Here is a 23,737-nt window from a genome sequence, read left to right as displayed (position 1 = left end):
AATGTGCTCTTTGCAGCAGGTTCCCTCAAAATACTTGCAAATAGTATATTTTTCCTACAAAAACAGATGTCAGTGAAGCAGGGTGGATCAAAAGTGGAATTACACAATAGTTTTGGTTGGAAGGGACCTTTAAAGATCATCTAGTCCAGCCCTCTCTGCAATGAGCAAGGACATCTTCAACTAGATCAGCTTGGTCAGGGCTCTGTCCAGCCTGGACTTGATTGCTGCCAGGTACAGGGCATCTACCACCATTCTCCTTGGAAAAAATTTCTTTCTTATACATTACATACATTTGCTCTCCTTCAGGTAAAAACCCCATGTCCTATTGCTAAAGGCCCTGGTAACAAGTTTGGCCCTTCTTTCTTATAGGCCCTCTCTAAGTGCTGAAAGACCGCAATAAGGTCTTCTAGGATCTTTCTCTTCTTCAGGCTGAGCAGCCTCAGGTGCCTCAGCCTGTCTTCATAGCAGAGGTACTTCAGCCTTCTGATCATCTCTGTGGCCCTCTGGACTCACTCCAACCAGTCCATGTCCTTTCTGTGCTGAGAGCAGAGGAACTTTGATGTGAGCAGGGAGTAGGGAAAATGCAACACACACAACGTCTGAGCTTATTTTTAACACGGAGTTGAAGTCTGTCCTATACACCTGATGGAACTGAAAACTGCTTTGATTTTTCTCACCTTGCTTCAAGAAAAAAAACTCCACAGCTTAGATAGCAGAGCTTTAGGTCCTGGTAGCTTGTAAAATAATTTGCCTGCTACTACTACTACTAGTACCAGATGTCTACTACTGCATTTTAACAAAGAACTACTTCAGTTATGATGAAGTCATATATGTTAAAAAATCAAATGTTTCTTCAGATTTGATGTATTATAGTAAACCAAATTTAATACAGTGACTGTTGTGGAGATTTAGGATTTAAGAGTTGTGATGAGCTTTGGCAGTGAACATTTTCGAGGAAGGATAAACAGAAGCATGTTGAGATGAAGGGAATTGTTTTGTGCTTCCTTTCAAAGTGGTTGGGAAGAGCCAAGGAATGTATATAGCACAGACCAGTGATCTGTTATGTAGTGGAAATGTGGGTAGGAAACAGTATTGAGCAATTGTGGTTGATGTTTCAAAAACTGCCTTAGCTGCAGTGCTTATCATGGGGTTTTGACTATTCCAAGCCTTGCTATTTTTATTTATTGTAGGAAAACAGAATCTCACAACAGTGCATTCTTACTTGAGTAGCATTGAAAATAGGTCCTTAGATATGCTGCCTCTTTCATATGGTTTCTGCATTGAAATTTCCTTGCAGATGAATTACTTCAGAAAGAACAAAACTACTCTGATGATGTTTTGGCCAATATGATCAGCGAACCCAGAATCAGCTACGGAAATGATGCTCTGATGCCTTCATTGACGGAAACAAAGACCACAGTTGAGCTGCTTCCAGTGGATGGAGACTTCAGCCTAGATGACCTTCAGCCATGGCATCCCTTTGGAGTTGATTCTGTTCCAGCCAATACTGAAAATGAAGGTAAGATAGGGGGAGAAACCACAGAACTTTCTGAGCTGAGCTTTGTGGTTTCTGTTCACATTATTCCCTGATAATTAATATTTTTCTTATAAGTAAGTGGGATAGAGGTTCTGAAATGTACCTTTGGAACTGGTCTGCTGTGTCAGTTGTGTCTCTTTGATGGAATAGAAAGTTCTGACTAAAATCTGTAATTTAGATACAATAAATTTCAGAGTTGAGTGTACTTGCCTTCAGAAACAAACCATAATAAAGTCTAGGAGATTATGAGTAACAGTCTTATAAGATACATGACAATGACTGTGGAGAGATAGATAAGCTGTTAGATTTGTGCCATGATGAAATGAATGTTTTATTTAAGGTAGAGCTTTTTATTTGCTGGCATGAAAATTATTACAGTTCCAGCATAATCCTAGCAGACAGATAATGTTACTTCACTCCCTACACTGGTTGTCTGGAATGTACTGCAGAAATGCTCCTACATGCACGTCAGTACAACTTGGCTAGTGAAAATGTTTTTCCTAAGGAGTATTATATGTTGTTCATGGACTACTTCAATGAAGTGACTGCATGCTACTCAAATAATCTATGTAGCATCTGGAATTGGTGGTTCACTTAGGTGTTGGAGCCAATAAATCAGAAACCTGAGGGACTTCAGTCATGTTATTCAAGTTCCTCCTCTTGCCTTTGCTGTCCTTTCTCTAACTGCGCTGTTTCTAGTGCTAAGTTAATCACATCAGTAAAAGTTTGATACTGCCAAGCCACAGTATATACAGAGCCTGGAACTGCAGCAGTCTTCTCAGGCAAATCTGTGATTTGTAGCTGAACTGCACAGACATTAACATCCTCCTCAAGTCTTTTGAAACCACTGGCTTAGGCTGTTCCTGCCCTCAGAATGAGTTCTGAGATCATCCTTATGCAGCTAGTTTCATTCCAGCATGGTATGTGAGTAACTGAGCAACTGGGTGTGTGGGACATGGATTTGCCAGGTCTGGTGTTGGTGCCAGGTGAAATGAGTGGAATCAGAAATAGATTTGCAATCAGAGTTTGTCCCAAGGAGTCAGAGAAGCCTAGCATCAGGCAAAAGAAAGACCTGCACCAAGGTCAGTGAGGCAGATACTTAGCAGATCTGAGAGGAAGGGGTGAGGCTGGTCAGGAACAGGGCTAAAATCAGAGTACCAGTGAGTCAGCCCTGCAAGTTAGGTGCCAAGTAAAAGAGCAGAGCCACAGCAAACTCAACAGACCTGCTGGCAGGAAGAACCAGAAGGTAGGAGATTGTGACAAGGACTCCAGCTGTGTCTGAAGGGCACTTGCAGCCAAGTGGCAATGCCAGGCAGTGAGAGCAGCTGGCTGGAGCATGGTAGGCACTGGCAAGGGGTACAGATGGCTCAAAGGCTGCCAGGCTGAACCTCATTTTCCTGGGGAAGGAGCTGCAGCTTGCTCTAACCCTGGTGCACGTATCAAGGCTGTCTGCCAGGAGCAGGTCACAGTCTAGCTCACGTCTGTCCTGCAGGAATGTTCAATTGCAGCTCTTGCTCCAGTTTTTTCCATAGCTGAGGCATCCAGGCATCAATTTCTATACCTTTTGCCTGCTTTCATAAAACATGGTGGGGATTAATTGTTTTTTATGTCTTTCCTCCTAGCTTCCAAAATATATTGATTTCCGTCACCAGGTTTAGAAGTTATTAGGTAGACAGGTACCCCCAGACATACCCATAGTTTATTCACAGAAGTGTATTTTTCCTTCAGAAACCTGTCTAGGCTCAAGATCTAATAATGAAAGGTACTTCAGAGTGGCACTGAATTCCCACAGGCAACTATACTGAGCATTGTTCTCCTTTTAAAATGTATGGCAGCAAATAAGAAATAAAACTCTCCTGCCTTGAATACCATTCTTAATTACTAGGCCTGTGTGTTTTAGTGCCATATGTGATTTGTTGCAGCACTTATTCTTTCATGCCTCCAAGTTGTTGGGGTTTAGTTTTGGTTTTTTATACCAGGGTTATAGGGTACTTGTCATGAACTTACTGCAACAGTCTGTTCAGTTAGGCCAACCATTATAATTCTTCAAGTATGCACAGTTAGAAGTGGAAACCATTTGGTGACTTAAACCTCTTCGAGTCCTTCCTATTTCCCCTTATAATTCTCTGTCCTCTACCCAACCCACAATGTTCTTAATGTGAACATGCTAAGAATACCTTCTTTCTTTAGACACCATTTCTGTACCTTTGCCCATAGCATCAAAGAGGAATTTCACAGCTTTGTTTATTTCCTTTGTGTTTGTCTCCCATGTTGTTGTTCCAGAACCCCAGGACTGACTGTGCCGTTTGTCTTCACTTTCCATGCCCGTTTTCTTCTTTGATGGTGGTGTTACTTCAGGCTTTGTCTACCTTGCTTCCAAAAATATGTTTCTGTCTTCTTATAAAATGGTTTGGAAGTAGCAAAAAGTTGATAGCAATTGACATACTTTTCTCCTCCTTTTTTTCTCCCTCTGATGAACTGATGAAGTTAAAGTACCACAACCCTTCCCCCTAACATTTCTTGTTATTATTAGTTCCCATGCCTGTTTCCTTCCATGGCCATGATCTAATCCCAGGTTTCACCCACAGATATTAAGAATGTATTGGATTAATATCTTGCCATGTAATCTTAAGGTTTCATAACTCCATATGAAATTTTCCCAATGTAAACTGCATGTTTTTAAGAACAGGTTTTATACAAATAGTTTATTTTCCTAGAATTGCTTTTACTGACTAGTAAGTGAAAAACAGTCTAAAAATAAATAGACCTTGAAAGTCTAGCATTACTCAGTATTTTCCCCTGTTCTCACTTGTTTTCCCCTGAAGCAGTTTCCCTGGAAATGTTGACAGGAGTTGATCTGAAGCAGCACATAATATACTGTATAGAGGTCCAGCATGCAACACAAATTAGGTTAACAAAGAAAACACTTTCTGAGAAATGTACAGAAGGACCATGAAAAATGTCAGGAAACTGTACTTCAGCAGTGCAAAATGCATCTTCAGAGGTGACCCCCAACAAACCCCCGACAGCTGTGAAGCTCTGACACTGCCAAGCCCTCTGGGCGTTTTGCCAGTGACTAACTGGGGTTTGTGGTTTACTCTTTGTGTTTTAGCTTGCAGGTTACAGGGAGCCTTAATGTCTGTACCTAGTATTTCTCTAAAGTGAGATTCCTGTAAATGTACTGTGTTATCCTTATGATGTGTTCAGTTACTCCCTTCAACAATGTTCTTGATAGGTGAGCATCACATAGCACTCCTCTCCTGCTGGTCTGTACCAGCTTTTGATGTACTTTTACTTTTGAAAAGAGAAGTAAACACGTTCTCTCTTGCTCTTCTGAGATCTGTTAGATAAAGGTGGGAATGTGTGGCCTCCATGAAGCCTGAGCAGTCAGTACCAGTTTAGTTTCCACATGTACCAGTTTAGTTTCATGAGTCTATTTGGACAATGCATTTTCAGTCTTACGTCTGTGCACATGGAAGCGTATTCAAGAGAAATACAATTCTGCAGCTCCAAAAGGAATACACTTATTATAATAACATACAATACATATTTGAGTTTTGATTATTGATAAATGCTGTGGTAGGTTTAAATCTTTCCCTCTTCATTAGCTGTTGTGATGATGTGGTCTGGTGAGGTGTAGTGGTTTGACCACAGGCCAAACACCAGTGCACTCACAAAAATCATTTACTCATCTTCCTCTGCTATAACTGAGCAGAGGAGGAGAAAAAAATCAGTTAAAATAAAGCTTGTAGGGTTGAGATAAGCTTTAGGAGAAGAGAATTTAGGGCAAGACAGGCTTAAAACTTCAAAAGGTATAAAGAAAACTTTATTAAAACCAGTAACAGAATGGTAAGAACTAAAATAAACCTTTAGAACACTTTCCTCCCCCCATCCCCTCTTTCCTTCGCACTGACAATGCAAAGAGACAAAACCTGGGATTCTCAGTCACTTTATCACTTCTAAAAAGAGTCTTTCTTCAGTTCATTGTGGGAGAGGAGTCTCCCCTGCTATGCTATGGAGTCCTTCCCACAGGAAGAGCCTTGTAAGGAAAACAATTACATGCTGTGCTAGTGCCACTCTGAACTGCTGTGAAGGAAGGTGCCTCTGCAGCACCAGACTTGCAAGGTCTGTGAAAGTCTGCCTTTCTGGAGACACAAGTGAGTCAGATGTGCTGATGTGCCTTTAGTTTGCAGCTAGTGTGAAGCTGAGTTACTGGGTGTTATTCAGAGGCAGGAGCTCATGCAGTCATCTCATGGGCAAAGGACATGGCAGCCACTTGGGCTCTCACTGACAAGCATGGTTGTTTGTCCTACCCACAGGAGCACTAAGCCAGTGACACAGGCGTCCTGAGAAGATGGGCAGTTCCATTGCTCATATCAACAGTATCATCAGGCTTGTGTGATTTTCTGATGAGCAGTTCTTCTTGATTGAAAACTGTGGGTCTATCAGATTTCCTGTGTTACTGCATCTCACTTACTGCTGATAAAGGCTCATAGCTGAATGCAAACATTCAAATGAATAAGAATATATGTGAAAAATTCTGAATTCTAAGGAACAATGTAACACTTCATTTCTGAATTTAGGTTCTTTTGACACTGTCAAAGACTGAGTAGATAAGGAAAGCAACACAATTGTAACAGAAGAGAGAAGCAACCAAAAAAATTCTGAATCTTTTAATAAACATTTCCAGTATATTTGAACTTACTGAGGCAGTTGGCAGTGACTCAAATAGCTCTAAGTTTTGCAAATGCTGTTTTTCTGTTAGTGCAAGTGAGCTAGTTCAACTTAGATTTCAGCTGATAAAACCTTAGTAGGCTAATAAAAGTTTTGTAGAACTGTATATGACATACATTTGGACAGAAATTTGTGTTTCTTTTTTCTTTCCCTTCCAAAAACTGGAAGATAAATATGCTGTTCACAAATCAGAACGTACAGGAATATTGATTGTATTTTCAAAATGCACTTTATTTTTTTTAAACATTATAGATAGTGCTGTAAAGAATCCCTATGGAAAGGAAAAAGGAGGGATTCAGGAGGCTTTTAAGTCAATATTGATAAAGAGCAGCTGCAGGAAGAACTCATCATGTCCATTCCGGCTGCCAGTTCTGATCAGACAATGGGGAAAAGTTTGCATGTAATGACTATGGTTTTGTTCTATTGACAGAAATTATTTAGTCTTACTGGTTTCTGACTTGAAGCAGTAATACGATGTAAAAATGATGCTGCCTCAAGGCTGAAGCTTTCCTTGTGAAGTCTTACCCATCCCTTCCTTTTACTTTCAGGATTAACTGAAGGCGGATATTTTCTAGTTGATGCTTTGGTAACTATTAATGCAGTATGTCTCTCCTGCACTGTCCCAACAGAAGAGCCCTTGACTTTGTGATTTCTGGGGATTTTGTTTATTTTTGTTTGCTTTTTTTGTTTCTTTTCTGCACGTGCCTAGTTGAGCCCGTTGATGCCCGCCCAGCTGCAGACAGAGGACTCACCACACGACCAGGTATATGACTTGCATGGCTTTTACCTCACCTGTGTTTTTTTCTGGCATGCATATGGTCTGCTGGTGCTGAAATGATTCACCTTTGCTTTGTTGTACCCTGCTCACAAAATGTAATTCTGTTCCCTGAATGATGGAAGCATCATTCCCTCACAAATAAATCCCATACGAGTGTTGTCCGTATTGAGGGTGTTTGGGATGTGTGCTTGCAGCAGGACTGTGTCCCAGATCCAGAATTGGTTTGTATCAAAGGTCTCATCCTTTCCAGAAATAACACTTTGGCAGGTGCAGGACATGGTAAACTTGGTACCCTGTACAGACACTACTTTGCAAAAATATGATAGAAATGTCAAATCCTTTATGTAGAGTGAGCAGGGCTAATGAAGAATTAATGTGTACAGTTTCAGAACTGCAGGGGGCACTGATATTTTTTGCTGTGGTGCTTATCTTACTTACCTCCAAATACCTAAAAATTGGTATTATCCCTCTGGATTCCCTGAGGATTCCTGAGGACACAACTATTAATTCCATTCTAGGACAGAGCAGGGTGATTGTTTCTACTCTGTAGGTACCTCTGTCTTTGTATTCATTTCAGAACAATCACAGATCACTAGGTTGAGTCAGGCTGCAAATGTTTGGAAAAATTGAAATGGGACAATTCCAGTTTCCAAAAGGAAAAAATCATTTTAGCTTTTCATACTTTTTTTTTTTTTTTTTTGCTTTTGGGGTTATTTCCCCCTGGTTTTTGTTCAGAATTATCTGAAACTGTTAAAGCCATTGGGAGGAAACAGTCTTTTATTTCAGAAGAGGCTACTCTGACTCTTTGATGTAATGAGAATATATTTTAGGGTCTGGATTATTTCAGTGTCACATCACAATTGTGTTTTCTTCCTCAGGTCATATTAAACTGATTGATTTGTATCCTTTTCCCCTTTAACTTGTCAACCAAATGTTCATTAGGTAGCATTGTGGACATCATCTTCCTAATTGTTTTTAAATCTTAACTCACCCATGTTTAGCAACTACACAAATTGCTACAGTGGGAGCTAAAATAAGCTCATATGTTGCAGCAACTGGGATATGTGTCAGAACTGGCAAGGTGGTGTGCTTCTAGCACTGTTTCAGGAGTCTGACATCTTTACTTATGTTTAGAGACTTAATTCAGTCCATGAAAGAGATCCTGGTAACTGGTACAGAGCTACAATGCCAAAAATCCTGAGATCAGGAAAAAATCCCTTCAGTACTGCATTATCTACCTTCTTCCCCAGGAGCAGTAGAAATATCACAGATGAAATGTGCATATGGTTAATCCAAGTTTTGTAATGCAATTTCAGTCTAGCGGTTTTCTTATAATATTAAAATCTATTATTCATGTGCCCTTTTTTCTCTTTTCCATTTTACTTACTTCTTGCTCACACATCATTCTTATAATGATCAGTATGTTTTTCTCACAGGCAGATGAAAATCATGCAGATCATCTTTGTCACTTTCTTACAAGAGAGATAGTTTGGTCACAGTACAGAACAGAGTCACAGACTCACAAAATATACTGGGTTGAAAGGGGACCTCTACAACCATCTGGTCAAACAAGTATTTAGATGGTAGCAGTATTTGTGATACCTGGGATCCTTTTCCTTTACTACATCATTCTCTTTCAAAAGATGAAGTCTGTGAGTCAAGCCAGAAAAAGTCAGGAGTTGTTCAGTTCATAGGGGAGAAAAGTTTATGAGTAAGGACCAAGTTTAAAGCATTTGTTGAAATTTTTGCCAGTTGTCTAAACCCCCACCTCTGTTGTGCTCCACCTTGATTGTCTACAATTAAAGCTTGAATTGGAATCTGATCTACATCAGTCCTAGGAAAATGATATTATCTGGATGAATCCCATTTTCTAGTATGGATAAAACATCTGTGTAATTCACATGGGCGTTAAACAAGGACTCTACTGCATTAGCATACTGTTGTTCCCCTTCCTAATTCACAAATGGGCAAACAAACATAAAAATTATGCCTAAGACTGTTTCTTATCATCTTCTTCCTAAAAAAGGAAGTAAATGAGATGGTCAAACGTCAAAGGGAAGAAAACTATCTAGATATACTAAGTAGTCATCAATGCACTATTTTTTAATATATATATTTTTAATATATATATATTTTTATAACATATTTATTACATATTTCTTGCTATTTATAAATTGATTTATAGAAGGAGATGTTAGATGTTAGAAGGCTCCAGTCCAGCCTGAGAACTTCTATATGAAGAACTTCAGATGGAATGAGTACCTCTTTTCTTGATAACCTCACTGTAACAACTTATTCAGTAGTGTTTCCTTCTCTCCTGTGCTCCAGCAGTCACTTTTTCATGATGAGCACTTAATTTCTTGCAACTGAATTTTGGGTATCTGTTTATTAGTAATTTTTCCTTTGTGTGTGTGTGCACATGTACATATAGAAATATTCATATGCACATAAAAATACATATAAAAGCATCTCTAGATGCTCATGAGCAAGCTCCTTTTACTTACATTAATTCAGCAGCTCTGATTGGTGCAAATTGAGTGAAGATTAGAAAATGTGCCATCAGAAGGGACATTGCTTAGTATTAGCATATTTTCTGTAATTCAAGGTGATAAACAACAAATGCTCTGTTCAGGGCAGATAATATTTTCATCTGTTACACAGTTACAGTTGTAATTGTACACTCACATGTAAATACATCACTTACAGGATGCCCATAGTTCACAATGCAAGGATTTTTGCTATTAAGTGTGTTACTTTTTTCCATGTAGTACAGTTTGGACTTGATGGTTTTATGCTGCAGTCTGTATGAGGTGAGGGCATAGAGCAGCTTAGTTATTTATGATTTTCGTGTCAGAAACTGCCAACATTTTTTTTTTCCTGTTTTTGTGATGGTAGTTCAATACAATTGCTTTGAACAAAGTAAAAATAATTAATTATTTTTTTTCCATTAGATTGTTTTGGTTTGTTTTATGAGATTGTTGCTAACTGTGAATGCAATTATAGGCGCACAGGCACAGCATCTGGATTGACATGCCAGAAAGATTATCAAACCAGATTTTACTTGTTTTGATTATTCATTTCTACACATATGTATTCTGAGAAATAATTATTTTATACTTCATTCCAATAAGACTCTTTTGTAAAAAAGTTAACACTTTTATTGCACTTATTTTCTGATTTTTTTCAATTTGAGAGCCCCATTATCAACCAGCAGTTCACTGACATATTAGGAGAGACCAGAAAGTTTTATCTCCATGCAGTCTTAAAAGTGCATATCCCTCAAAGATATTTGAATTAACCTTACAAAAAAGTCTTCATTTTCATCTTTATGAGTTTACAATATGAAAACTCATCAAAATGAGTTTGCAAACAGTCATATGGAAGCAATAGTTGAACTCCTAATTACAACAGGCAGCTCTCTACTCCAGGGGTTTGTTCCAAGACTGCATTCCTTCCCTTCCACCGTTTTTATCTTTGGTGCAGATTAACCCAGATAAAGCTGTTTGCCACATGTGTAACAGGCTTTGATTCAACAACTGTTTTCTTGTTCTTGCCATGGCTGAAGCACAGTTCATGGACATGGAGCTGAATGTTTTCCTGAATGCAGTCGGTACTGCAGTCACTCAAACTGCTGCTTTGATTTTCTCTGTGTTGAGAACACCCAGGTCTAGTTGTTTCAACAGTGCTTCACTTGCAGATTTAATTTTTAACTCTGGATGTAACCTCAGGCACAGCTAGCACTCTTCTATCTGTGCAGAACAATATCACAAAACCTTTGTAGCTGTTCATGTAACCAGTAGACAAAGTAATTGCAAGCAGTTTGATAGATAATGTGCATCTAATTATCCTTGGTGGCATTCACTGTAACCTCTTTTTTTAGACTTCTGAAAGCATAAATATATTTACACAAACACAGAAGCTCATCAGTGTTAGTATCGAGTGTTCCCCAAAGCAGCTACTTGGTTTCTATTTCATATGAGTAGTTTTTCACTCAGTATGATTTTTTTCCCATTCGGGCAAGGAAAACTTGGGGGTTTCATACTCTCAATTTTTTGATGTTTGGAAATGTATGTGTGCACACATGCATGTATACACATGTTCATATAAAAGCAGTTAATATTGTTAATTAAAAGCAATATCAATAAAAAGCCCATCATAGTTAGCTCATTTTGTTGCATTTCACTAGAAGCTTTTAAAAAAGCCCATGGTTTTTATAACAAAAGAATTTTGTCAGGTTTTTTAAGGAGCTGTGAGTTAATGTATTTTTCAGCTGTATTGAAACATTTTTAAATTGAAGTGATTAGGATTGCAGCTCCCTAAAGGTAGTATGTAATTCAAAAGAAAACTGGTAGCATTGATCATTATTTGTGAATTTGCAATGAGGCTGTTGCTCTCACTTTTCATGGTGTATATTGGCTTTTGTGTTTGGGTTGTGTGTTTTAGAATTGGTAATGGAAAAAACATCATTTTGTCCAAGATCGGGATTAAAGTTCTTGTCAGAGAGAGAACTGTTCTTTGTGTGCTTGTCTTCAGTGCAAGGGTGAAGAGGTGTTAGGAATCCCTTGTCTGCTTGCATCTCACCTCTGATCAAAGTTCTAGAAAGACCCTGAAGTTTTTCCTGCTGCAGTTACCACCCTTGAAAAGTATATCTTTGATTTTAGCTTGCCAGTCTAAATGTGTGGTCACTAGGACAGCAAAGTGAATGAACTGGTATTCGAATCTCTTCAACAAAAAGTCTCAATTCTATAATTGTGGAAAGGTGTGTGTAAGCCCATGTATATTTTTATCTCATACCAGGTATTTAATTGATTCCAGTGCAATGTCATACTTCTCCTTACTATATAATAGTTATTTGCAGAAGATGAGCAGTTTACCCTAGTTGAAGTCTTTTTTCCTCATTTTTAAGGGAGGTAGAAGGAAGGAAGTAGAAGGAAGGAAAAATTTGCTATTGGGTCTGTTAGTGCAACAGCTAAAAAAAAAAGATTTCTCAGTTTCTGTCCTTTTTCTGCTGCAAATTGCCAAAAACAAGTTTCAGTAAGTCTTAACATCATTAACTTCCTAATATCAGATCCTACCTTGTGTTCAGATTCCATGGCATTTTTGTGGGCCCTTGGTCACTTGGCCCAAACAAAAAGATTTCTGCCTAATCCCACAGCAAAACCCCATTGTTTAACCTGCTCTGTGCTGAAAGCAGGGTTCCCATGCTGCTGTTTGATTGGAATTGTCAAAAGCAGAAGTGCTCATGTCCATTTGCCTTCCTCTAGCAGTGGTACAAACAGAGTATGTACAGATTTCACCTCTGCCTTATACCCCAGCACATCCATTGAGCATTTGGCCTATCAAGCTAGCATTTGATAGCTTCCAGGACTGAAAACTGTATTTTCACCATTGTGTTTAATGACTCTGAAGGAACTTTTCTTCTTTGCATTTGTTCATTTGTATTTTGAATATCCTCACGATTTGTGCCAGTGAGTCCAATTTTGCATTTTACTGAATTTTATATATATATATATATATACGCACACACATTTTTCTTGTGTTAATTTTCAATCTGCTGTATCATAGCCATGTTAGTGTCCTGTATTTCTTAGGAGAAATAATGAATGACCATTTCCTGTAGACTTTCCCCTTGTCATTCACAGTCTCACATTCTGTTGTGTTTCACCTCATTTGCCTCCTCTAGTCTGAAGACTCACTATTTCAGTCCTTCAGGTACAAAAGCCATTCCCTACCTGTGATCATCTGTGTCTCCCTGCATTATATCTTTTTAATTCTTCTGCCTTTGTGTGAGGTAATGGGACCAGAGCAAATAGACAGATTTAACATGAGGATGCATCCTATATACAGTGGTGTAACATTTTTTTCTATTTTCTCTATTTTCTCTAAATTGCTCCTACCTTTCTCTTTTACTTTTTGACTGCTACTGAACCAAGTGCCACAGAGTTACCCACTGTGACTGCAAGGTCTCTGTCCCAGGTGGAACAGAGCTAAATTAAAGTATTTATATGTGTAGTTAGGGCTGTGTAGCCCCACAAGCACCACTTTGCATTATATCAACACTAAGTATAATTTCCCTTTTATTGTGCTCTTGGAATATGTAAGATCCTTCTGCAGTTCTTTCCGCGTGATTTTACTTTGACTATCCTCTTTTTTTCTTGAATTTTTTGTCAGTAAACTTTGTCATTTCCCTATTCACTCTCCTATCCAGATCACTTTGCAAACAGCACAGATCCTTTTGGGACCCACTGGTAATATTCCTCCATTGTAAAAACAGATGTGTATTTGCACTTCATTTCCTTTCTCTTAGTTATAGAAAGTAATGTAGGACTTTCCCTTCTAATCCTTGGCTCTTAGCTTCTGCCAGAGCTTTGATCAGGGACCTTCTCAAAAGCTTTTTGGAAATCCAGATTCACTCCAAGCAGAATCCCTGTTTCCCATGTGATTCCTAAATCTTCCAGTGACCTCTAAGAGTCTGGGAGGTAGGACTTCCCTCAACAAAAGACAAGCAGATTCTTCACTGATTTATCTTATATGTGTGTGGATATGTTCTAATCAATCTTTATGGCTTTAGGGGATTTGCCAGCTGTAGCAGTCAGGTTGTACAGTTCCTCAGGCCTTTGCCTTGGTGGAATTTCCATGTGATGCTTTTGCCAGGGTATCTGCAAGGGCAGTGAGTGTGGCCATGGACAGTGGGGAGCAGCTGGGAGCAGCCACCTCTTCAGCTCTGCAGCCAAGGACAGTAAAACAAGTCCTGGGAAAGCCCTTTCCCCCCAGCTGCTGCACTGGTACTCCACTACTGTAATTTCCCCCTTCCCTTTTAATCCTAAAACCAAAAGGGCAGGAGGGGTTGACAGATTGATCTTCCTTGTTCTCCTTTGTTGTGATCTGCTCTAATCATAGAGGAGCAAAGAGAACTAACTCTCCGAATAAAGTGGAACCAACCTGGATGTTTGAATAATCCCCAAAATGCAATTAAAACCAAAAGGGGTTAGATGTTGATACAAAAAAAATTATATATTTTATTTAATAGTAAGAGAGGCAAAGAGAAAGAGTGGGAAAAGAGAGAAGGAAGTAGAAATGGGGCATGGGGGGAGGGAGGACAGGGAGAATGGCAGAGACAGATTAAGTAGAGGCAGATCACCACTCCATGGGTCCCAGTGATGTCTCCTTGTTTCCCTCCATCTGGTCTTCCTGCTGGGGAGGGTCCCCTGCCAAAAAGGATAGAATCCAGTGGATTAGTGTACTTTTGGGCAGGGGGGAACACACAGGTACCTCCCTGAGGGGGGCCATTTGACACTTGTAGGACTGTGGGTCTGTTGCCTCATGCAGGATCCTGTGCATTGCTCCAGGATCCTGTGCATTGCTCTGGTGCAGGGTCAGGGGACCCCTTTGGGGGCCTTTGATGGGCCATGACACCCCCTCAGCTGTATCCCATGGGAATGTCCCATGGATGTGGCTTTCCAGGGGAGAGAGGCCCTTTATATATGGAAGTCATAGTTGAACTTCCAATATGGAAGAAGTGTGGGCCACTCTGCCCAGTGGAGGGTGGGTGTTCACTGCCTCAGAGCAGAGGCTTTTTCACCATACACAGGAAACCCCTCGTCATCCTCCCTTTGGTGTAGGGGTCTGCACAAGCCTGGCAGCAGAAAAGCCTGGGGCTGTAGCCTCCACCCCTGAAGGTGCTGGGCTTAATCCTCCTGTGAAAGTATTCTTCCCAAACCACACCTGAGAACAGTGTCACTTTATCTTACCCCAAAGCAATTTACAGCCCAGGGCCTCAGTCAGAACTCTTTGAAGTTTTTGTTATATGGTTTTGCTAAGATAGGCAGTAGTCCTTTGTAAAAATATTCAAGCCATAAACTGTAACATTTCAGTCTCCAACATACTTTTCCTCATTTCCCATTGATGCAGGTGTAGGGGGTACTTTGAGATGATGCACAAAAGAGAATAAATTGTGCTCTTAATTTGGAAAACTAGCCACAGCTACTTCAAGGATAGAAAGTTAAACCTGTTTTCAGGTACCATGTGGGATTTATTTCCTGCAGCTCCACTTCCTCCTGCATTTCTTTGACAGAATATCATTGCTTGTTTTCAGACTGCAATTCCTTAGGTACATTACAGTTCTTGCATTTTAAAATGGTCTCCCATAAAAGTCATATTATATTTGTGTCAGTACTGTTATGTAGCATCAAAAGTCAGGAACTTAATAGATTTGAGGTGTTGAAGTGCTTGATTCCTTAAAAAAAAAAAAAGTAAGGTAGAATTTATGGGGCAGTCAGACTCTTCAAAAAAATAACCATAAATTCTTTATAGCATGAGGATGATTCTTGTTCTCTCCTTTGCATGTTTTCCTATGAAAATAAAGATCAGAAATTTAGAGTGGGTTATCTGTACAGTCCAGAGAAGGAAGATCTATTCTTGCTGGTTCATAATTCAAAAATAAACCGCCACTTAATGAAAAAAGAAATTGCACATTTGAAGGCAATAAAAAAAAATTATTGGATTGAGTGCTATTTTAGGCTGTGGAGCTCACTGGCACATGGAGTTCTTAAGGAATTATTGCTGAGAGTCCAGCAAGACAATGGAGCACAGGAGCAGTCAGCAGTCAGAGAATTTTAAGAGGTTCTTCCTCTTAATCAAAACTGAAGTTCAGTGCAAGATTCTAAGAATTTAGCCTTGGAGAGAGGAATTGGGAGTGAGAAAATGCTGAAATAAACAAGGAATAGGAACTGGTTTGTTCTTACTATATTCAGAAGAGGGAGGAAATTACATCTCATAAACACCATTCTTCTGCAGTGTTTTATCTCCAGGAAATACAAATGTCGGGTACATTGGTACTGAGAAGGAAAACAATCAGCTCCATGAATATCCATACAGTCTCTCTAAGCCAGAGCCAGCTCTTCAGGAATCATAGACATATACAGGATTCACCTCTCATTCTCCTAAGGCTATTTTCCAGGAGGAAATTTTGCCCTTCTTTCCAGCTAGACGAGTGCAGCACCTCCCCTTCACACCCCTAAGAGAACAGGACTGTAAACTCTGTATGATAATAAATGTTGCAAGGTGTAGTCACTTGATTTTCTGTATGTTTTTAACAGAGAGACAGTTATCATCTTTCAGAGAAAAGACAAAGAACAGTCATTAATTCTGAGCAGTATGGAATCTGAAAAATCTGGAAACTCCACAAACATTTTAGTAACTTGTGCATGTTTGTGGAAAAGGTACAGACTCACAGGAAGTAAGAAAATAAGATATCTGGCATTCTGTTATTCACACCATGAGTATTTTGTTTTTTCCTCACAGCAGCCTGAGCTGAGGGAGGAGGAGGATTTTGGCCCAAACAACAAATTTTCTTGACATTGCTAAAGAGGCTCTCAGAGCAGATCTGTATGCAGCCTGTGAGCCAATTCAGGAGGCCTCTGTTGCTCCCTCACAGCTTTGTTCCTGCAATGTTTCATGCTGGAAGCCTTTAATGCCTGTACTAATATAGCTGCTGAGGACTAAGGATCCTTTAACAGAGGAGAAACTTCACTAGCTCATTGTGTGTCACCTCAGTGGGACTGAAACACCAGATGTACCTCACTTTCCTCCCTGTTCCTTTTCACATTGCATCACACCTCCTCCGTGTGAATGGCACTGCTGCCTTCTGCTCTCCAGCAATGGGGTTAAGCAGAATCTTCCTGAATCTGAATCCTGAATGTAATGAATTGTCTTTGTGGTGCAATGCAGGTTCTGGGTTGACCAATGTTAAGACAGAAGAGATCTCTGAGGTGAAGATGGATGCGGAGTTCCGGCATGACTCAGGATACGAAGTTCATCATCAAAAGCTGGTGAGTGACCAGGCAGTGCTTTCCATGCCTGCATTTTGAGATGCTGATTCAATCCTGAGCTACTGAGTCACTTATGGCCATGTTTTGCTCAACTGATGTGGACAACAAAAAGTTAGCACATGAAAAGATTATGATTTTTCTGGTTCTCTCTCCAATGAGAGTAAACCTGGAACAATGTCAGCAGAGAGGATGGAAAGTCATTGAGCCTCACGTGAGAGGAAAGTCCCACAGTTCCTGTCCTTGCACTGCTGTGGTATTTTTGGGGTCCGCAGGACAAAGGAGGAATTGATGAATCTGACTCCATGTTCTTAGAAGGCTAATTTATTATTTTATGTTACTGTATTATATTAAAGAATACTATACTAAAGCTATACTAAATAGAGAAAGGATACAGACAGAAGGCTTAACAAGATACTAACTAAAAACTCGTGACTCACTCCTTAGAGTCCAGCACAACCTGATGGTGATTGGTCATTAAGTGAAAACAATTCACATGAAACCAATCAAACAAGCACCTGTTGGATAAACAATCTCCAACCACATTACAAAGCAGCAAAACACAGGAGAAGCAATCAGATAATCATTGCTTTCATTTTTCTCTGAGGCTTCTCAGCTTCCTGGGAGAAGAAATCCTGGTGAAGGGATTTTTCCAGAAGATATGACAGTGACACACTGCCATGTCACTGGATGTGCTTATATGGAGAATACTTGTCCCACAGCCCATCTGTCTCATGGTCTCTCTGTATCATACAAGGGATACAGAGGATGGGAAATGCTGAGTTTAAAAAAAAGAAAAAGAGTTTGAGACACACAGCACGGTGCAGCAAGAAATAGAATGACACCATTTCAGGAGTATAGTCCTTTCCCATCAAAACAGATGGCAGTGGTGTGAGCATGGAGCATAACCTTTCGCAGGAATGGCTGCTTGGGATGAAAGAACATTCCCCACTGGCCTTAATTTTAGTTTGTGTTTGGCTTGTATCTGTGTGTTTTGTTCCTTAAGGTATATGAAATTATTACTAACAGGGAAAAGGCAGGTAGGAGCAAAATATTGTTCCCCATTTGAACTGTGCTTCTCGTGAGCATAAGAATGACAACCAAAACACTGTAGGTAAGAAAAGCATCTTCTAAAAGCTTTTTTTGGTTGCTTAATAAGCAATGAAGAACCCAGACAGCAATGTTGAATATAAACCTGTTCAGTTTCTTCTTTGTAAGGGTATATTATGTGATGAGGTTTCAATTCCATAGCTTTTAATATCCTGATATTATACTTAAAAGCTTCTTTTCCTTAATATATTTTTAAAGCTAAGTAGTGCTGAAAACCAAAATTAACATGGGACTCAAATTTGCATTTGAACTAGACAGTCACTCTGTGAAAGGATATTCTGCCATCTCTTTGATGCCAGGAACTGAGAATTGCCAATTTGATGAGTTAATCCGAAATGCATTAGCACTAATTTGGGAAAGTCTGATGTGCTTAGCTCAGATGGGTTAAACATGCCAACAGAGCAAACCTGTGCAGGGTGTAGAGGGAAGGGATTTGCAGGAACATGTGCTGGACACAGTAGTTACTGGTTGTCACAGTTTTCAGCAGTACCCTTTAGTGTGGAAGTGGTTTGATACCATCCCAAGGAATTAGGTGCTGGGAACTCCCCATAGCATGGTGGCTGATGGGCATTGCAGTGCCTGCACATGGTAATCTCTGTCATGCTTAAAATGGGACCTTTCCAGCTTTTCACAGTGGTTTTTGCCATACTTTTTACTGATAGGTACAACCACTGTTAAAAAATTAGTGAGCTGTCTTCTAGGTTATCTTTTCAGTTGAGACTGAGCAGGGATTCTGGTACTGCTGAGCAAACACTGGACTGATGCTGACCAGGCCTTGCTTCCCTGCCACACACACGTCCTGTCCAGTGCCCCTCTACATTTGGCATTAATTCAAAAGCAGGGAGCAGAAAACACTTGGATCTGTGCATCCATTCTATGCCATGGTAGAATTTCCTGAAACAGTCTCCTAAGAATATTCCTTTGAATTCAGCTGCACATTGTATTTTACATGCACACCTCTGAATTGGGTTGAAATTGCATTTATTTTCTCCTTTATGGAGGTTCATGTTTGAACTGTACATTAGGTTGATTTTCATGGCTTGGAGTGCTTAAGGCCTTCCTCTCTTGCCCATGTATATTAGCTGGGGCATTTCAGTGCTCCTGAAATAGTACAGGAACAGAATTTCAGTCCTAGGCAGGTAAAATTCATGGACGAAATTACTGCTTTGCACTGGTTTATGCCAACACTATTGTACTTTCTAGTAAATTTTTAACTTTGCTATGACAAGCTTCTTGCTTGTGACTAGGAACAACATAAATATTTATGCTGCATGCTTTAATACCTTTCTGACAAAGGTTGTGTTTATTAAAGAGTGCAAATGTTACACAGCTCAGTATAATTCTCAGCTGGTTTCTTGCTTCCCTCTACATTTTTGTTAAATACTTGTCAGCTTGAGATAGTCATACAATTCTGTGAATGTAATTTATTCTGCATTTTTTTTTGCCCATTTTGGTTTAAAATAATAGTAACAATATTATTAAACAATAATATTTTTAAAACAATAACAACAATAATATTATTAATAATAGAAATAATAATAATAAATTACCTGCTATTGGCATGCAGACAAAAGAATTGTAATGTATGCTCAGATGTGAAGTAATCCTGTGTATTCTTTGAATATGGAACAAGGCAATGAAGGCAATCACCCATTTTTCATACCTGCTCCTGCTTATAAAAGCCAGATTTTTTACATGCATAGTAAAGCATCTTGCTATCCTCTGTTTTGCCTTATCAGTGCATAAAATTCAAGTGAATTTTCTCTGGTTTTCACACAGCTATAACCTCCTAGGTCTCACAGAAGTACATCATGCAGATACAGCTTATTCTTTTTACCCTGCAATATCTTGAAGCACTCCTTTGTGGTCACTTAAGTCAGTGATAGCTTTTGTTGGCTCACCTCCTTTGGTGTGAGAATTCTCTCCCAGCTGGGTGTGTGCAGGTTTCACTGTAGTTCACAGGTCCTTCATGACTCTTTCATAGAAAAAATGCATCATAGTCCAGACGGGCCACACAGATGTAAATGTATGACCACACTCATGATAAGCATTCTGAAAATAAAGAAATGTGTCTGCTCCTGGGTTACTCCACTCAAGCCTATCACTGTGCAATCAGCTTGACTTGCTTACTCAAGGAAAAAGGGAGCTACTGTCTGAGACCTGTGTGAAGCTGAACATGGAGCTGAGTCCCCTTTAGCACAGCACTGCTGCTCCACAGGCCATACCTGTCCCACATTGCTCCTCCCCAGCTTTCACAGCTTTGTGGCACAGCAATCCAGGTTGCAGTAATTCCCAAGACATGCAGTGCCATTTAATTACTGATGCCTCAACAGCCTTTATACTGCTGTGGCAGCTTGGCAGGTTAGTCAAATGTTCAGTGAGCTTTTTATTAGCCGTCTTCCTTTATATTTCTTTTGTAGGTGTTCTTTGCTGAAGATGTGGGCTCAAATAAAGGTGCTGTCATTGGACTAATGGTGGGAGGTGTTGTCATAGCAACAGTGATTGTCATTACTTTGGTGATGCTGAAGAAGAAGCAGTACACATCTATTCATCATGGGGTTGTGGAGGTAAGAAAAGACTTCCAAGCACAACTGGTGTCACCTGTGCAGCAAAGGCAACACACTGCTGTATAAATATTCATTTATGAAGGAAGAAGCTGTGGTTTTGGCTATGTTGGCATTGTTACATCCAGCAGTGTGGAATCAATTTGCTTTATTTAGTAAATGCAAGCACAATGTAAACCATGTTAAAGTGGGTGTCAAACCACAAAACTTTCTTCTGCAACTATTCCAGACCAATCACTTGATAATGTGAAAGTTCATTTTATAAGAAATTTGACAGCAGCCAATGAGAAGATAATGCACAAGAGGAAAAATCTGGTTTTATGTTGGGAAATCATACACCAGTTTTTTTATTTAGCTGTAGTGTTTGAGACTGGCCCTCCCATAGCTTGTGCTGTGCACTGCAAGGATTTTCCCTTGAGGATTTTGTTGTTCTCTTTTCTCTAAACAAGATTTTTTGTTGCCACAAACTGCTTTGGATTTATGACTAATCTGAAACTCATCATTTTGAGAAACAAATAGTAAGACTCTTATATAGGACTTTCAAGATGAAAATCTTTGTCTCAGTCTGCCTAGGAGGTTTGTGGTCAATTTATAGTAATTTAAAATATTTTCTCTATTTAATGGCTTTAAGATAAGATCTCTGTAACTAGAAGGGCTTCATTATGAGAACTGGAAGAAGTTCATGTAACTTTTTCTTCCTATTTAATTTGCTGTGTGTCTGGTTTGCAGACAGTACTTGTGTTAGTAAGCACTTGAGATACTTGTTTATTTTTGCCTTTTTAGAATTGGTATTTTACATTTTTGATTGAAACTGAAGTCTTGATCGAGTCCATAGTTTATGTTGGTTTAATCTTGAGTCAAATGAACCTTGCTTTGTTCTTGCTGGAGACAAACACGATTTATTCCACTGTCTGGGATTACAAAGGGTCTTAAGAATTACTTGTGTAAACCTTTGTCTTAAGCCTATGCTTGTGCATCCTTGTGTCCACACTGGTTATCCGTGTGGTTTGAAACTTTCCAAAGAGACTTGGTCAGGAGATCACCAACAGTGTGGGGTGATTAGCACAGAATTTTAGACCAAGAGGCAGAAAACAGCAAACAGGAATCTCAACTTCAGCTTTTGATGTGACAGCTTTCAAACCATTTTGTAGAAAATTGAAGCAGATTTTAATATCAATCCACCAAGCTGGTAGATATCTGGATATCTGCTGCCAACAGCTGTGGCACCAGAGACTCTGCTTTGGGTGAATTTAGTAAAAATGGAAAAAAACAGGAGCCTTGTTAGGCCAAACCCCAGATCAGACATTGAATGTAGACATACCATTAAGGAAGACAGAAAGGAAAATGTAAACCTACTCCCTCTGAATTACTATAATTTTGAAATTAAGGGGCTCTCAGGCAAAGATATGAGGATAGGAATAACAGTTCTTTGTTAGTATGTATAAATTAAAAAAAATCAACAAAAACAAACTACAACTTAATAGAAAATTAAAAGACACAGTGTATGCTGTGAATTGAGCAGGATTGTGACCCTGGCTGTCCCCTCTCCTGGCAGGTTGATGCTGCAGTGACACCAGAGGAGCGCCACCTTTCCAAGATGCAGCAGAACGGCTACGAAAATCCCACATACAAGTTCTTTGAACAGATGCAGAACTAGGACATCATAGCAGCCTCATGAGTTGAATGGAAGAGTAATTGCTTCACTGCCCATTGGTGTTCAGTTATAATGTGGAAAGAAAGAAAAACACTCTGCTTTATTATTTACTCATTCTCGCCTTTTGACAGCTGTGCTGTAACACAAGTAGATGCCTGAACTTGAATTAATAAAATCGGTAATGTATTTTCTCTCTCTTTCTCTTTACATTTCAGTCTTTACACTACATTATTAATGAATGTTTTTTGTGTACTGTAAAGAGGTTAGCTGTATTTAACTAGTGCATGGATAGATTCTCTTTCCCAATTATTTATCATGTAGCTCCTTAGCCAGTTGTATATTATTCTTGTGATTTGTGACAAAAATTAGGTCCTAGTTGAAACATGCTTTAAGAATTGATGGGGGATGCTTTCTGTGTCTGTGGGGTTTAGCTGCTTCTCTTTGCTGAGCATTTTTTTCTGATCACTATGCATTTTAAAGTAAACCAACATTTTTTAAAAGTATTTCAGACGAATTATTGAAATTCTTTTTCTCTGCAACTGCATTTTATTGTACGGATTGTTGCTCCTGCTGTATTAGTGATGTAGAAATCATGAAAATACACATTTGTTTTGTTGTGCCTGTTTTATGTGCACACTTTAGGCATTGAAAGGTAAACTTTATTTTCTTTTCCATGTATCTTTTTGATCTTAAAAAAATTATTAAAAAGAGTCCCTGTTAATTGTGAGCACTTCTGGGGGACGAAGTGCCTGCTGGCCAAAAGTTAACAGGGGTCCTCTGCAGGATGATTGTACAGAACCATTGCTTATGAATTGATAGCTTTCTACACTGTGTTACATAAATAAATTAAGAAAAGAATGTGTGGGCAAGAGTTTTCTTTGGAGGCAGAAAACAAGAGTTCTGAAAGCCATTTAAACAGAATTCAAGGGTGTTCACCCTGAGAGAGAGCTGGGATCCTACAGAGATTGCGGCACCGGCATTGGACTGGAGCAGAAGGAAGGCAGCAGTGAGACAGGGCAGGAAGTGGGAAGTGCCATCTTTGGCACAGCTACCCTCTGAGATGTCTTTTCCTTTTTTTCCTTTTCTTTTACTTTCAGTTTGTATAACAGTGTTTTAATGTAAATAAATACATTCCTGGAGGAGTCCTGTTGTGGTAGTGCGTTTGTGTGCCAACCAGCCACCCTTGCTCATGCAGAGGAGCACGGCATGGATGCCTAACCCAGCTCCCACTTTCCTGGCCATCCCCTGGTGTGATTTACCAGCAAGTTCTTCCCTCTTCTTCCCCCACCTCTGCTGGCTTTCTGGAAAGATCTGTGCCTTGCAATGTGCTATATACTGGAGAAGGTGAGGAGGAGCCTCCCAGACTGCACCCAGCTTGGTTCTGCTGCCTCACAGCAAATACCCAGGAGGGTGGAACAGCAGCACCAGGAATTTTTTTCTGCAGGAAGAAGGCAAAGTCATTGGTGAGCTGGGATACATAACTCCCAGCCCAGCATGTTCTCTCCATTGCCTGAGAGCTTCCTTCAGCTCCTG

General features: G+C 39.6%; 1 protein-coding gene across 3 annotated transcripts in view; it reads left to right on the top strand.

Moving 5' to 3' along the window:
• The window catches only part of APP (amyloid beta precursor protein), a 194,249-nt gene extending 170,903 nt beyond the window's left edge, over positions 1–23,346 (top strand). For 2 of the 3 annotated variants that reach the window (XM_058019171.1, XM_058019169.1), the window contains 5 exons: positions 1,298–1,519; positions 6,981–7,034; positions 16,779–16,879; positions 20,407–20,553; positions 22,106–23,346. In XM_058019171.1, the coding sequence (XP_057875154.1) occupies positions 1,298–1,519; positions 6,981–7,034; positions 16,779–16,879; positions 20,407–20,553; positions 22,106–22,207 (626 nt within the window). In that variant the 3' untranslated portion in view covers positions 22,208–23,346. The remainder of the gene's footprint in view (positions 1–1,297; positions 1,520–6,980; positions 7,035–16,778; positions 16,880–20,406; positions 20,554–22,105) is intronic. The other variant, XM_058019170.1, reaches the window with a different exon arrangement.
• The last annotated feature ends 391 nt before the right edge of the window (positions 23,347–23,737 follow it).

This window comes from Melospiza georgiana, chromosome 2 (assembly GCF_028018845.1).
Source record: "Melospiza georgiana isolate bMelGeo1 chromosome 2, bMelGeo1.pri, whole genome shotgun sequence".
Taxonomy (NCBI): Eukaryota; Metazoa; Chordata; class Aves; order Passeriformes; family Passerellidae; genus Melospiza; species Melospiza georgiana.
The sequence above is the reverse complement of the archived record's forward strand: the minus strand, read 5'-3'. Positions and strand labels throughout refer to the sequence as shown.